The sequence below is a fragment of the Schistocerca serialis genome, chromosome 5 (assembly GCF_023864345.2).
Source record: "Schistocerca serialis cubense isolate TAMUIC-IGC-003099 chromosome 5, iqSchSeri2.2, whole genome shotgun sequence".
In the NCBI taxonomy this organism is placed as follows: Eukaryota; Metazoa; Arthropoda; class Insecta; order Orthoptera; family Acrididae; genus Schistocerca; species Schistocerca serialis.
Window position 1 is genome coordinate 313020169 of NC_064642.1, and position 14924 is coordinate 313035092.

The 14924-nt window shown below is 39.0% G+C and overlaps 1 protein-coding gene across 1 annotated transcript in view; it reads right to left on the reverse strand.

Annotated features, from left to right (window-relative positions):
- The window catches only part of LOC126480868 (roquin-1), a 231080-nt gene that overhangs the window by 94758 nt on the left and 121398 nt on the right, over positions 1 to 14924 (reverse strand). Inside the window, exon 11 of the mRNA XM_050104246.1 lies at positions 1 to 129. Within this exon, the coding sequence (XP_049960203.1) occupies positions 1 to 129 (129 nt within the window). The remainder of the gene's footprint in view (positions 130 to 14924) is intronic.

Sequence of the window (14924 nt, forward strand, 5' to 3'; positions counted from 1 at the left end):
CGCTCTGGCCTGGGAAGAAGTAGAACTGGAAATTGCTGATGCAGCAGATATTCCCACAACTTTCTCCAACTGGGAAATTATTTCCAGCTTCCTCTGATGAAGAGCTGCTAAGCTCTTGGATGTGACTTTCTATACACAAAAAAATGAGATATTATATTAATGAATTTCAAAATAGCTACCACCTATCCCCCCTCACACAGGTAAACAACAAGTTGTTGTAATACACAATGGATAAGAACAGTTGTATTCACACAAACAAATAACGGAAGCAGATCTAACAATGCCCTGTGTAATGCAATACAACATACTTGGGGCACCCTAGATGTACTATTTCCATGTTATTCTGCAGAAGAGAGGGCCACTGGTTGATTTTACACTAGGACAAATAACATCAACAGGTCATTACATGTCTCCAAAATTAGGAATAGATAAAACTGAAGGGCATAATTGATGTGTGGCATTCACAGGAGCTTTGATGATGAAGAGTAAGCTTTACACAGTGGAATATACGGTAAAAGAGAAACCACAGACACGGGAACTCTTTTAGTACCTAACATTTACAGGAGTGACATCGGTGAACAGATAATAACCATCTCGATAACTGTCACCAAGCTAACCCCTAAATTGCTACATAAAAAAATTCACACAATTTATGTTTCAATATTTGTCCCAATATTTTTCATATATACTATTTAACATGTAGCAGCAGAATGACAGACATATGCGCAAGTTATAAAATTCACCAGCCTTTTTACTCATAAAGGTTAGGAAATATTCAGGATAACAGCAGAATTTGAAAGGGTTAGAAAACTAAGGATTTCACATCAGACATTACTGGAAGGCGTGAAAACTGAAAAATGACTACATAAAATAAACAGAACACGACAATAATGGAAATAACTAACAACAAATGAAAAATAAGTACATGGTACCACTTACCTGCAGATTACTGATGGGTGGTGTGTATGCAAAGTTATGAAAGCACACATTTATTTGTTGGTACCATACAAGTACTGATGTGAAAAGGGAGTGAACCTAGAAAGTCAATCTGATTTTCTGGTCATTTACGTGTGCTTATGTATCACTCATCATTTATCTGCAGGTGAGTAATAGTCCGACCTCATTTTTCATTTTGCATTTGTTAAAAGGTGAACAAATAATAAATGAACAATTTATGTTTAAAGGGAGAGGACCGTAAGTTGGTCCTGTGAAGCTAAGTATCAGGTTAGGAGGGAAAAAAAGGAGGGATGAATTGCCCACAGGGTACAATGGAAACTAGGGAAAGAGGGATAAAAATAGAAAGAGACAACATAACAAAGAATACAACAGGAAGCAAAATGTAACTTCTGGGTTGCAGGGACAAAGCATATTAAATGAAGAGCAGATTTCCACATGTGAAGTAATGAAGTACTTACACTGGAAGGAAGAAAAGAAATACTGACCCATATCATCCCACATTTTCTTTGCCCTTATTTTCATTGTCTTTCCAGATTCTGCACATCTTGCCACTCTACCAAGAGTTAGTAATGGAAGAATGTGCATTACATTCCACTTGAAGTGATGCTTCAACAATTTAACCACCCATGTTGGCTTGCCAATTAAGCTGCCAGTCAGAATATGTAGATGAAACAAGTTTATTGTACTAAATATTACTGCACCATAACAGTAGGATAGTACTGGGGTGATTTGTTGCTTCCTCCCATGACTAGTAAGTCAGTATTTCACATGTAAGAAACTACTCTTCAAAATTTTTTAAGACTCCTACCTTATTTCAACTTCTTCACCTAATTTTGACATCTCCCTTCAAGTCTCTCCTCTTTCCACCAATCCATCTTGTTCATTTCCATCTATACACTTATTTTACTTATTTATTCCATTTTCGTATTCCATCTCTTCTACATTCACTGTATAGTATTTCATTTGTTTAGTTTTTATTGTATATTGTTTTCTTCCATGTCACTTGTCTTTTATTTATTTCTGACTTAGTGCGTCTCTTCTACAGTCCTAATTTTCCGCTGTGGTCATCAGCAGCACTACTAACATTAACTTTACTGCTTTCAGTCTCAAAATTTTTACACCCCCCCACCCCATCAGAGGCTGCATAAGCCTTTTTTATTTTGCTACTAAAAATTAGTTTTCCTTCAGCCTCTTCTTTGTTTTCTGTCAGCTGAGAGAATTTTGTGAACAAAAGCCAATGAATCTGATAACTTTTGTATGGGTTATTGGTCTGCTGCCACGTGGTTATCCGATTTTTCTTTCAATATTTAACTGCATTTTAATTATAGATTATTTTTTCTTTGTATTTCTCTACATGGCAGCTAACAAACTAAATGAAGACTGTACATGCATGCTATATGTAATACATTCATATGTTATTGGTAGGCTGTGGTGAATAAATTGGAATGGAATGGGCTTTGGCCTGAAAAATGGAACCATCCAGAATTTTACTCTCATTCCTCTGGCAACCAATTGTAGTGACTTAATGACTAGCCCATTTTACTCCCCTAATAGATGAAGAGATAACCAATGTGACAGTTTATCATTAATGATGTCATCTAAACAATGTGAGTGTGTAATTGAAGAAACAACTATCACAAGACATTGGCAATGGGCAAGAAAGGATAAATCAGTTGAATGACTGGGGATATTTACTGATTTGATTCCCAAGAATGAAAATTGTAGGCAAGTAGATGAATAAGTAAGCTGCCACCGGCATATATTTGACAACTGATACAGGAAAAAACACTGATAGGAGTTGCAAATCATTCCCACTTTTCCATTAATCTGGGTGCCTTTAGAGATTCAGGAAAAACAGAAAGAGCAAAATATGCAAGAAGGCTTCATGAGAAAACATACATCACTTACATCTCATGTTCAAGAAAGACTTAATACCAGATAATAACAGCAGAAAGTAACAACCGAAAATGAGTGTTGGAATTCAGAATCCAGAGCAGCATACAACACACATAATTTTCAAATTTCATTGGATTATTGTATAAGCAAATGTAAGGGAGTAAGTGATGAAGTGTGACTGAAGTGTAAAGTTACATGTGTAACAAAAACAACGTGAACATGGAAGGGTAAGAAAGCAAAACTTTGGCGGTATGAAATAAATGAATAGCTGGTCTAGTTAAGTGTCACAGATCAGTACTTCGTGGCCTCCAAGAAGGCATCTCACATATAAATCAACACTGCATGCTCTTGATATAGCATCTGATACTTTTCACCTCGAACTTTTACATGATCCATCTCAACATAACCTCTTTGGTACATATAATTTCAATGATCTATTTGGAAATACCTGATACTCTGTTATTCCTAAAATGTGCTGAACAGTCCCATAAAATCAGCTCTTGGTTTGCCATCTTAAAGTTGACCAATCTGTAATTTTTTCCCGACTTGCACAATTCTGCTACTGGGGTGACTGACTTCAATTACATGGTAAGTGACATGTGGTGATGCAGTGGTTGTCTGGATTACACAGTCTGTTACCAACATCACACTTTATTCTCCACACTACTGGCAAAACTTTCTAAAGACGACTGATCCAATAAACCTCCCACCATGGTCTTTAGCTCCAGAACTTCAGCTTGTCACTTTTTCCTCAGAATATTTTTATGTAAGTACGGGACACCTAGATTTCATCACCCATCAAATCCAAAAGCAAAGTCAGGATGTCTCTGCTGTCAAAATCTGTGTCTATCATAGTTTCATCAAATGCATGTATGGTTAATATTGTTGATGCTTGCTTATACAACAATATCTTGCACATATACATGGTCTACCAACTGCACTACACTTCTAAATTTCACCTGTCTCCATTCATTCCATTCATCAAAATAATTCTGTCTTGCAACCTTGATGGAATAAACAATTACTGTAAGGGTATGTAAATGGCAACTGGAAATAAAGTGTTTCATGTGTTGATCTTTTTTTTTTTAATTGGTGAGTAATGTATTTTGCAACAATAGAGTGAAGCACCTGCAAATCATTCACCTTGATTCAGACACCATTTCCTGAGAGTGGTAGGCTTTGAAACTGAATTTACTGATTTTTGTTGTTATCCCACAAAATTAAAATATCACCGAGAGAGAGAGAGAGAGAGAGAGAGAGAGAGAGAGAGAGAGAGAGAGAGAAAACAGTCTCCAAGTATCTTTATTCGCATTTGCACATAAACAGTGGAACATTCTTACCCATTAACCTAACACCTGTACATTAGCACTTTACATACCAAGATTACAAGCCGAAAGTTTTTTCCCTTTAAGCAATAAATGAATTCATTTTCTACACTCACTACAATAACACAGCTTACAATCATAATTTCTGGACAGTTTGTCTTATTACACTCCATGTATATTACCTGTCAACAATATAGGAGGCTTCTTCAAGTGATTCAGTACCATCTCTGGTTAAGTGAAATAAGACAGCAACACACTTTAGAAATTTTTAACTTTCCATCAACTTTGCCATATTTCATTATGACTACATCTGTCTGATGGACCCCCTACTATCTATTGATGTCTTATTAGTAGCATAATACATGTACCCAGGGATACCCCTGATATCTACTACCAAAACAGAAAAAAAGAGGTAACCTTTGAACAGGAATAAACAATCAGACAAATTATCTACACTGGTAACATGCATGGCACTGATGAACAATGCATATTATGAAAAGGATAGTTGCTACTCACCATATAGTGGTGATGCTGTCACAGATAGGCAGAACAAAAAGACTGTCAGCAGGTAAGCTTTGGGCCAAAAAGGCCTTCATCGGAGGTAGACAAGACGAGACAACGCACACGGCCATAGTCTCTGGCTGCCAAGGCCAGCCAGAGACTGTGGTCACACAGCAATTTGCGTTTGCAATTGTGTGTGTGTGTGTGTGTGTGTGTGTGTGTGTGTGTGGGGGGGGGGGGGGGGGGTTCTTTTCGTATTTGTCCACTATATGGCGAATAGCAACTATCCTTCTCATAATATGTCATTATTCCATCCTGAAGCTTCCACTGTTACGGAATTTGTTTTGATACGACTCCAGTACAAATCTTCACCTTCCCTCCTGCACTGTTGTTACTGCGATACAAATTAATAATGCTGGTTTTGTGTCTGTGGGTGGGATGGGGTAGGGGGGAATTTCATCACTACCTTTCAATGTAGCAAGACTAATAGGAGGCAGTCCCGTGCTAGCTTCTTCATTGTTGGTCTGTTTCTTCTGATGCAAGTAAAATGTGCATCAATTTCTCGTTTTAGATTGTGTACCTGTTTTTCTCCATATTTTAATTAAGAGATCCAACAAATGTTGCACTGACAATGAAGAGCCAAAACATTATGACCACCAGCTTAATAGCTAGTTTGTCCAGCATTGGAATGAAGTACATCACTCATTCTGTATATCAGGGATCCGATAGTTTGCTGGTAGGTTTATGGAGGTATGTGGCATTAGGTGTCTACATACAGGTCGTGTAAATAATGGGCCGCTGACTTGCATAAGCGGTGATGACGCTTGATAGAAACCCAGATGGGTTCCATAGGATTTACATCAGCCATATTTGGTTGCCAAGACATCCACATGAGATCACTAATATGCTCCTCGAACCACTGTAGCATGGTTCTGATTCTGAGACACAAAAAATTATATTGCTGAAAGACAACATCGCCAATGGGGAAGACATCAAGCATGAAGGGATGCATGTTGTGCGCAGCTTTAAGTGTGTCTTCGATTACAACCACATTCCCACACAAGCACAGAAAATGTCTACCATGGCATGATACAGTTCCCACCAGCCTGCATCCATGGCGTTCTGCACGTTTTGAGCTGCCATTCACCTCAATGAAAGTGTTTGTGGACACGACCTCTGACACAGTATAGCAAAAATATCATACAACTGGGAAGCCGGTATGTTTCATTGATTGATGGTTGAATCCTGATGGTCCCATGTCCACTGCAGTCATAATTGACAATATTGGTGGGTCAAAATGTCAACACGTAGGGGTGATCTGCTGCGGAGCTCCATGTTCAATAATGTGTGAGGAACAGTGAGCTCCAAAACACTTGTGCATGCACCAGCATTATGCTCTTTTGGTAGAGATGCCACATTTAACAGTCTATTCTACTTTACCAAGCAGACAAGCCCCCGAATCCCACGTTCAGTAGAGTTGTGGACGTCCAACCATTTAGCGTGTATTGGTAATTTCACTGTCCTACCTATTTCCGTACATGCTCACAGCAGTAGCACGTGAAAATTTGACCAGCTTCAGCATTTTCAAGATACTCGTTCACAGGCTCTGTGTAATAATAATCTGCCCTTAACCAAAGTCACTTATCTCAATGGATTTCTCCATTTGCAGCCCATATCTTCACTAAGGAAATCCCCCATCAGAGTTTGCTCCACTTACATACTTTTGCTACCGTGTCACATACCCGCAATGCCACCAGGTGGCATCCAAAAATCATGGTGGGCACTTCTCATAATAATGTTTCGGCTCATTGGTGTATAAGAATGCAAGCCATGTAAGTAAAATCCATAGTTATGTTATGTTGAGCAGTTTTGTATTTCAGTTTATGGTCATTATATATACAGAAGGTCCACTATTGTTCCTATTCACCTTCCAGATAATGTTCAATTTTTTCACAGGAGCAAAATTTGTCAGAGCTGCTCTGGACCAGTTCTTCATCTGAGGAAAGTTCAGAAAGCAAGATGCCACCTCTGTTACTCGAGACTGCTACCTGAGTAAGAATGGGCACTACACAAAAATAACAAGCATTTAATGAGCTGAAAAGACCATTAAACTATTACATGATTTCTTATATGGTACACGTTAGAGCTTGCCTCTAGTAAATTTCCCTGCTTACTTCGGTGATATACTGATGGTCAGCATTGCTATGTTTACTAGCATGCACATTATGAAGTGTCATGAGTACTTTCACACAGACATCAAGACAAACATAGCAAGGACTTCTGGGTCTTCTGATGTGTGGACCTCTAAGGGCTTCTTACAATTCCAAAGATTTGTAAGACGCAGATGTGTATGGTGTAATTCCAATTTCATGTAATGCTGTATAGAAGGTTCACAAATTTCACTATATTATAAGTATTTGAAACTTTGCAGTCTTGGAGAAAGTATGAGAGCAAAGTAACTAGATCAGTTTTATAAACAACTTCCTCCTGATAATATGCACTGAATAAATAAATTTAAAAAATGACAATAATAAGTTTTTTCCTTTGTCGAGCTCCAATTTTAATATGTTATGAATGTATATTTCAAACAAACAAACTAAGCTGTCATAATCGAATGCTTTGATCTTTGTATAGCAAACACTATTATAGCCCACTGGTAAAACTGTATACTTCTTGCAATTTTTTTTTTTTTTGGAAAAAGGATTAATGTTACATGGGAACTTATTCAAGAATAATACAATTCTGCCTGACCAACAGCAGCTGTAATTTAAAGAGCCTATTTTGCTTCACATAACACGAGTAAGGGCACTGGTATTAAATCCTGGTTGGACCATGGGATATTTCAGTCTGCCTTTAACTCAGCCTTCACCTCTCAATAATGTGAAGATTTACCACAGATGACATGTTAGGTCCCATCCAAATGAAAGATTTGCACTAGGCTGTTACACCACATGGAATAATAATAATAATTATTATTATTATCATTACTATTACACATTTTGTTAAATAACGTAATAGTCACCCTAAATGATTGAAAGAGTGGCAATGATGCAAAAATAAAAGACACAAGCTAATGTACCGCAAAACTGTGTGTGTGTGTGTGTGTGTGTGTGTGTGTGAGAGAGAGAGAGAGAGAGAGAGAGAGAGAGAGAGAGAGAGAGAGAGATATTAGATTTGTAAATAAAATGCACACTAAAGTGATTTGAATATCCTATGAAGACAGATCTGAATATAACAATTTCTTTCATTCATGCCATTTTTAAACAAACCCATGAACCTTGCTAGGATGGAGTGGCTTGAGTGTCTCAATGATACAGATGACCATATGTAGGTGCAACGACAATGGAAGTATCTGTGGAGAGACCAAACAATCATACGACTCCTGAAGAGTGGTAGCAGCCTTTTCAGTAACTGTAGGGCGAGTAGGGCAACAGTCTAGATGACTGACTGGGCTGGCCTTGTAACATAGCCACCCTGGCCTTGCTGTGACGGTACCACAAATGGCTAAAGGTAAGAGGAAGAAACTACAGCCATTTTTTTAAACTGGTGGCTTGCAGCTATAATGTGTGGTTTAAGGATGATGGCATCTTTTTGGTTAAAATGTTCCAGAAGTAAAATAGCCCCCAATTCGGATCTATGGGCAGCAAATATTCAGGAGGGTGTCATCATCAAAAACAAAACTGGTATTCTATGAGCTGGAGCATGGAATGTTAAATCTGTTATTCAGGTCACGAGATTAGAGAATTTGAAAAGGCAAAAAGACAGGCTGAAGTCAGATATAGCGGGAATTAGTGTAGTGTGGTGGCAGTAAGAACAGAGCTTCTTGTTAGGTGAATACAGAGTTATAAATAAAAACTAAAATAATGGTAACACAGAAGTAGCCCAGTAATCAATAAGAAAATTGGAACGTGGGTAAGCTACAGTGGACTACATACCAAATGCACTGTCATAAGCCACTGGTCATGAAGCCAACAACCACTATAGTCGTCCAGATTTATATGCCAATCAGCTTTGATAAAGTGATTGAAACACTGTGTGAGATAAAATAAATTATCACAGATTATTAAGGGAGAGAGAAATTTAACTGGAAAGGGAACTCAAATTTGACAGTAGGGAAAGTAGGAGAAGGAAAAATTGTAGGATTTAATCATTGCTGCCACTTGGTTTAAAAATCATGAAAGAAAGTTGCATGCTTGGACGAGGCCTGGGGACACTGGAAGGCTTCAGATTGATTACATAATGGTAAGACAGAGATTTCAGAACCATATTTGAAACTGGAAGACATTTCTAGAGATAGAGGTGGACTCCAACCACAATTTACTGGATATGAACTGTAGATTAAAACTGAAGAAACGGCAAAAAGGAAGGAAATTAAGAAGATGAGAGCTGGATACAAGCAAAGAATCAGAGACAACTGAGAGTTTCAATGGGAGTATTAGGCAACTGCTGACTGAAGCAAGTGAAAGGAATACAGTAGGAGGCGAATTGGTAAAGACAAGGCCTGGAATATATCTTTGGATAACACAGAAGACTTTAAAAATTAATTAATGAAATGAGGAAATTTAAAAATGAAGCAAATGAAGCAAGTAAACAGGAGTACACATATTTGACAAATAAGATTGTCAGAAAGAGCAAAATGACTAAACAGAAATGGTTAGCGGACAAATGCAAGGACAAACACAATTAAATAGGCCTTTGGAGAAAAGACTGTATGAGTTACAAAAGTTTAGATGGCAAGCCAGTACTAAGCAAGCCTGAGTGGAATATATAGAGAAGCTCTACAAGGGCGATGAGCTTGAAACCAATATTTTAGAAAGGGACGAGGAAGTGCATAGAGATGAGGTGGGAGATATAACACTCCGACATGAATTTGACAGAGCACTGAAAGACCCAAGTCTAAACAAGTAACCTGGAGTACACGAAATAAACTCAGAATTTTCAAGAGTCCTGCGAGAGGCAGCCATTCTACTCAGTGTAACATTTATGAGAAGGAAAGATGCTACTGACCAATATAGTGGAGATTCTGAGTTGCAGGTAGGCACAAAAAAAATACTCACACAATTAAAGCTTTCGGCCATTAAAGCCTTCGTCAACACCACACACACACACACACACACACACACACACACACACACACGACTGAAGCCTCAGGCTACTGAAACCATAAACCACAGGGTGGTTTCAGTTCCTGAGGCTGCAGTCGTGTGTGTGTGTGTGTGTGTGTGTGTGTGTGGGCGCGCGCGTGCGCTCACATACACGCATGTCTAGTGTTGACGAAAGCCATTTTGTTGTGCCCATCTGCAACTCAGCATCTACGCTATATTGTGAGTAGCAACTTTCTTCCTCATAATTGTTACATTCCATCCTGGATGTTCCATTGTTTTGTTCTACCCAGTGTGGAAGACATGAGACAGGCAAAACACCCTCAGACTTCATGAAGAATGTAATAATTCCAATTTCAAAGAAGTCATGTGATAATTGGTATTAATATTACCAAACCATCTGTTTCATTCGGGTAAGGGGTGAGAAAGAAGAGGAAGTGGGAGAATACAAGGTCTACCTGTCAGGAGTCAAAGCAGGAATAGCACAATGAGGTGTAGGGCTTTACATCAGAAAAGAAATGGAACCCAGCGTAGCTGCAATAAGGTATGTAAACGAACGACTGATGTGGATGGATTTGACAGTGTCTAGCAAGAAAATTAGGATTGTGTCAGTATATTCGCATTGTGAAGGCACAGATCAAGATAAAATGGATAGTTTTTATGAGGCACTCAGCGATGTAGTTGTTAGAGTAAAGGACAAGGACAGTGTTCTGCTAATGGGTGATTTTAACGCCAGGACTGGAAATCAAACAGAAGGGTATGAAAAGGTTATGGGTAAATTTGGAGAGGATATGGAGGCCAACAGGAAGGGGAAACAACTCATGGATTTCTGTGCCAGTATGGACTTAGTAATCACAAACTCCTTTTTTAAACATAAGAACATTCACCGGTACTTGGGAAGGCAGGGGAACCAGATCTGTCACTGACTATATAATAACAGATCAGGAATTCAGGAAGGCTGTGAGGGACACACGTGTATTCAGGGAATTCTTTGATGGCACTGATCATTATTTCATCTGCAGTGAAATTGGGATTGTGAGGCCGAAAGTGTAGGAGGTCAGGTCCATATGTAGGAGGATAAGAGTGGAGAAACTTCAGGATAAGGAAATTAGGCACAAGCACATAACAGCGATCTCAGAAAGGTACCAGTTAGTTGGATGTAGTCAATTACAGTCATTGGAAAAGGAATGGACAAGGTACAGGGACACAGTACTAGAAGTGGCTAAAGAATGTCTTGGAACAATAGCGTGTAAAGGTAGGATGAAGCAAACAGCTTGGTGGAATGACACAGTCAAGGCAGCCTGTAAAAGGAAAAAGAAGGCGTATCAAAAATGAAGAAATCTTGGGAAGACTTTGGAAACAGGTTGGAGACTATGGGTCAAGCTGCTGGAAAACCATTCTGGAGTGTAATTAGCAGTCTTCGAAAGGGAAGTAAGAAGGAAATGACAAGTATTTTGGACAGGTCAGGAAAACTGCTGGTGAATCCTGTGGATGCCTTGGGCAGATGGAGGGAATATTTTGAAGAGTTGCTCAATGTAGGTGAAAATACGATTAGGAATGTTTCAGATTTCGAGGTAGAATGGGATAGGAATGATGATGGAAATAGGGCCACATTTGAGGAAGTGGAGCAAATGGTCAGTAGATTGCAGTGCAATAAAGCACTCATCAAATACAGTGGAATGTCAGGTCTTAAGTGGCTACACAGGATAATTGAATTGGCCTGGGAGTCGGGACAGGTTCCATCAGACTGGACAAAAGCAGTAATCACACCAATCTTTAAACATGGAAACAGAAAAGATTGTAACAACTACAGAGGTATCTCTTTAATCAGTGTTGTGGGTAAAATCTTCTCAGGTATTGTTGAAAGGAAAGTGCGAGTATTAGTTGAGGACCAATTGGATGAAAATCAGTGTGGGTTTAGGCCGCTTAGAGGTTGTCAGGGCCAGATCTTTAGCTTACGGCAAATAATGGAGAAGTGTTATGAGTGGAACAGGGAATTGTATCTATGCTTTATAGATCTAGAAAAGGCATATGACCGGGTTCCTAGGAGGAAGTTATTGTCTGTTCTACGAGATTATGGAATAAGAGGCAAACTTTTGCAAGCAATTAAAGGTCTTTACATGGATAGTCAGGCAGCAGTTAGAGTTGATGGTAAATTGAGTTCATGGTTCAGAGTAGTTTCAGGGGTAAGACAAGGCTGCAACCTGTCTCCACTGTTGTTCATATTATTTATGGATCATATGCTGAAAACAATAGACTGGCTGGGTCAGATTAAGATATGTGGACACAAAATAAGCAGTCTTGCATATGTGGATGACTTAGTTGTGATGGCAGATTCGATTGAAAGTTTGCAAAGTAATATTTCAGAGCTAGATCAGAAATGTAAGGACTATGGTATGAAGATTAGCATCTCCAAAACGAAAGTAATGTCAGTGGGAAAGAGATATAAACGGATTGAGTGCCAAATAGGAGGAACAAAGTTAGAACAGGTGGACGGTTTCAAGTGCTTAGGATGCATATTCTCACAGGATGGCAACATAGTGAAAGAACTGGAAGCGAGGTGTAGCAAAGCTAATGCAGTGAGCACTCAGCTATGATCTACTCTCTTCTGCAAAAAGGAAGTCAGTACCAAGACTAAGTTATCTGTGCACCGTTCAATCTTTCGACCAACTTTGTTGTATGGGAGCGAAAGCTAGGTGGATTCAGGTTACCTTATCAACAAGGTTGAGGTTACGGATATGAAAGTAGCTAGGATGATTGCAGGTACTAGTAGATGGGAACAATGGCAGGAGGGTGTCCACAATGAGGAAATCAAAGAAAAACTGGGAATGAACTCTATAGATGTAGCAGTCAGGGCGAACAGGCTTAGATGGTGGGGTCATGTTACACGCATGGGAGAAGCAAGGTTACCCAAGAGACTCGTGGGTTCAGCAGTAGAGAGTAGGAGGAGTCGGGGCAGACCAAGGAGAAGGTACCTGGATTCGGTTAAGAATGATTTTGAAGTAATAGGTTTAACATCAGAAGAGGCACCAATGTTAGCACTGAATAGGGGATCATGGAGGACTTTTATAAGGGGGGCTATGCTCCAGACTGAAAGCTGAAAGGCATAATCAGTCTTAAATGATGATGATGATGATGATGATGATGATGATGATGATCTGTTTCAAACTTTGGAGACCAGCCACTAAGAAAAATTTGGGCATATAAAACCAACCATTTATGCCATTATTTAAAGTGTTACTGGCATATATGTTTTTGATGTATCTTCAAGAGCAATACATACTAAAAAAGGGCCAAGTTTCAAGATTTACTTTTCATATTTACTTTAGTTCTTTGATAGATAACAAATTTTAAAATAATCATGACAAAGTATAATTATCCTCCCTAGAAGAACGTGCAAGCTGTGTTACTGAGCGATTTTTTCCTACTGAGCTCCCAAAATTTCTTGCTCACTCAACAAACATGATGTATTTGTAACAGAATTACAGCAAATCTGTGAATCCTAACAAGTACATGCATGAAATTACATCAACATAATCACATTTGCTCAGCCATTCACAACACCAGCTGTTACATGCGATAATGTTTCAATCAAAATAATTCTAGAAATTGACAACAGATGGCAGCACCAGTCGGGGCATAGCAGAAGGCAGCACCAGTCAAAGGGCATGTTGCAAGACGTCTGTACATTGTTCTCATATGAAATGCGTCCAGTTTTCGAGCAATAGGTGGCTTGAAAATTCGGAGTAGGTATTAAAATCCATGGAGAAGAAATAAAAACTTTGAGGTTCACCAATGACATTGTAATTCTGTCAGAGACAGCAAAGGACTTGGAAGAGCAGCTGAACGGAACGGAAGGTGTCTTGAAAGGAGGATATAAGATGGACATCAACAAAAGTAAAACGAGAATAATGGAATGTAGTCAAATTAAGTCGGGTGACGCCGAGGGAATTAGATTAGGAAATGAGACACTTAAAGTAGTAAAGGAGTTTTGCTATTTGGGGAGCAAAATAACTGATGATGGTTGAAGTAGAGAGGATATAAAATGCAGACTGGCAATGGCAAGGAAAGCGTTTCTGAAGAAGCGAAATTTGTTAACATCGAGTATAGATTTAAGTGTCAGGAAGTCGTTTCTGAAAGTATATGTATGGAGTGTAGCCATGTATGAAAGTGAAACATGGACGATAAATAGTTTGGACAAGAAGAGAACAGAAGCTTTCGAAATGTGGTGCTACAGAAGAATGCTGAAGATTAGATGGGTAGATCACATAACTAATGAGTAGGTATTGAACAGAATTGGGGATGAGAGGAGTTTGTGGCACAACTTGACTAGAAGAAGGGATCGGTTGGTAGGACATGTTCTGAGGCATCAATGGATCACCAATTTAGTACTGGAAGGCAGCGTGGAGGGTAAAAATCGTAGAGGGAGACCAAGAGATGAATACACTAAACAGATTCAGAAAGATGTAGGTTGCAGTAGGTACTGGCAGATGAAGAAGCTTGCACAGGATAGAGTAGCGTGGAGAGCTGCATCAAACCAGTCTCAGGACTGAAGACCACCACCACAACAACAAATACAACAATCTTTTTGACACAAAGTTGCAGCTCGGGCAAAGCTTGGGCTCGGTCTCCAAAGTGTTGCAAAATACAGGCATGAATTATTTACAGGACAATGGAAAAATTGGAAGAAGCCAAACTCGGGGAAGATTAGTTTTAGTTTTGGAGAAATGAAAGAACATGCAAGCCAATACTGATCCTATGATTTATCTTAGAAGATGTGATAAGGAAAGACAAACCAATACTTGTAGCATTTGTAGACTTAGATAAAGCCTTTGACAATGCTGACTGGAATAATTGAAATAATTTATGTAGCAGGGATAAAATAGATGAGAGTGAAGGGTTATTTACGACTTGTACAGAAACTGGATAGCATTTGTAAGAGTCTTAGGACACGTTAGGAAGCCGTAATTGAGAAGGGAGTGAGATAGGGTTGTAACCTATCCCTTATGTTACTCAATCTGCACACTGAACAAGCATACAGGAAACTGAGGAGAAATTTGGAGACAGAGAAGAAATAAAAACTATGAGGTTTGCCAATGACACTGATATTCTGTCAGAAATAGCACAGGACTTGCAGACCAGT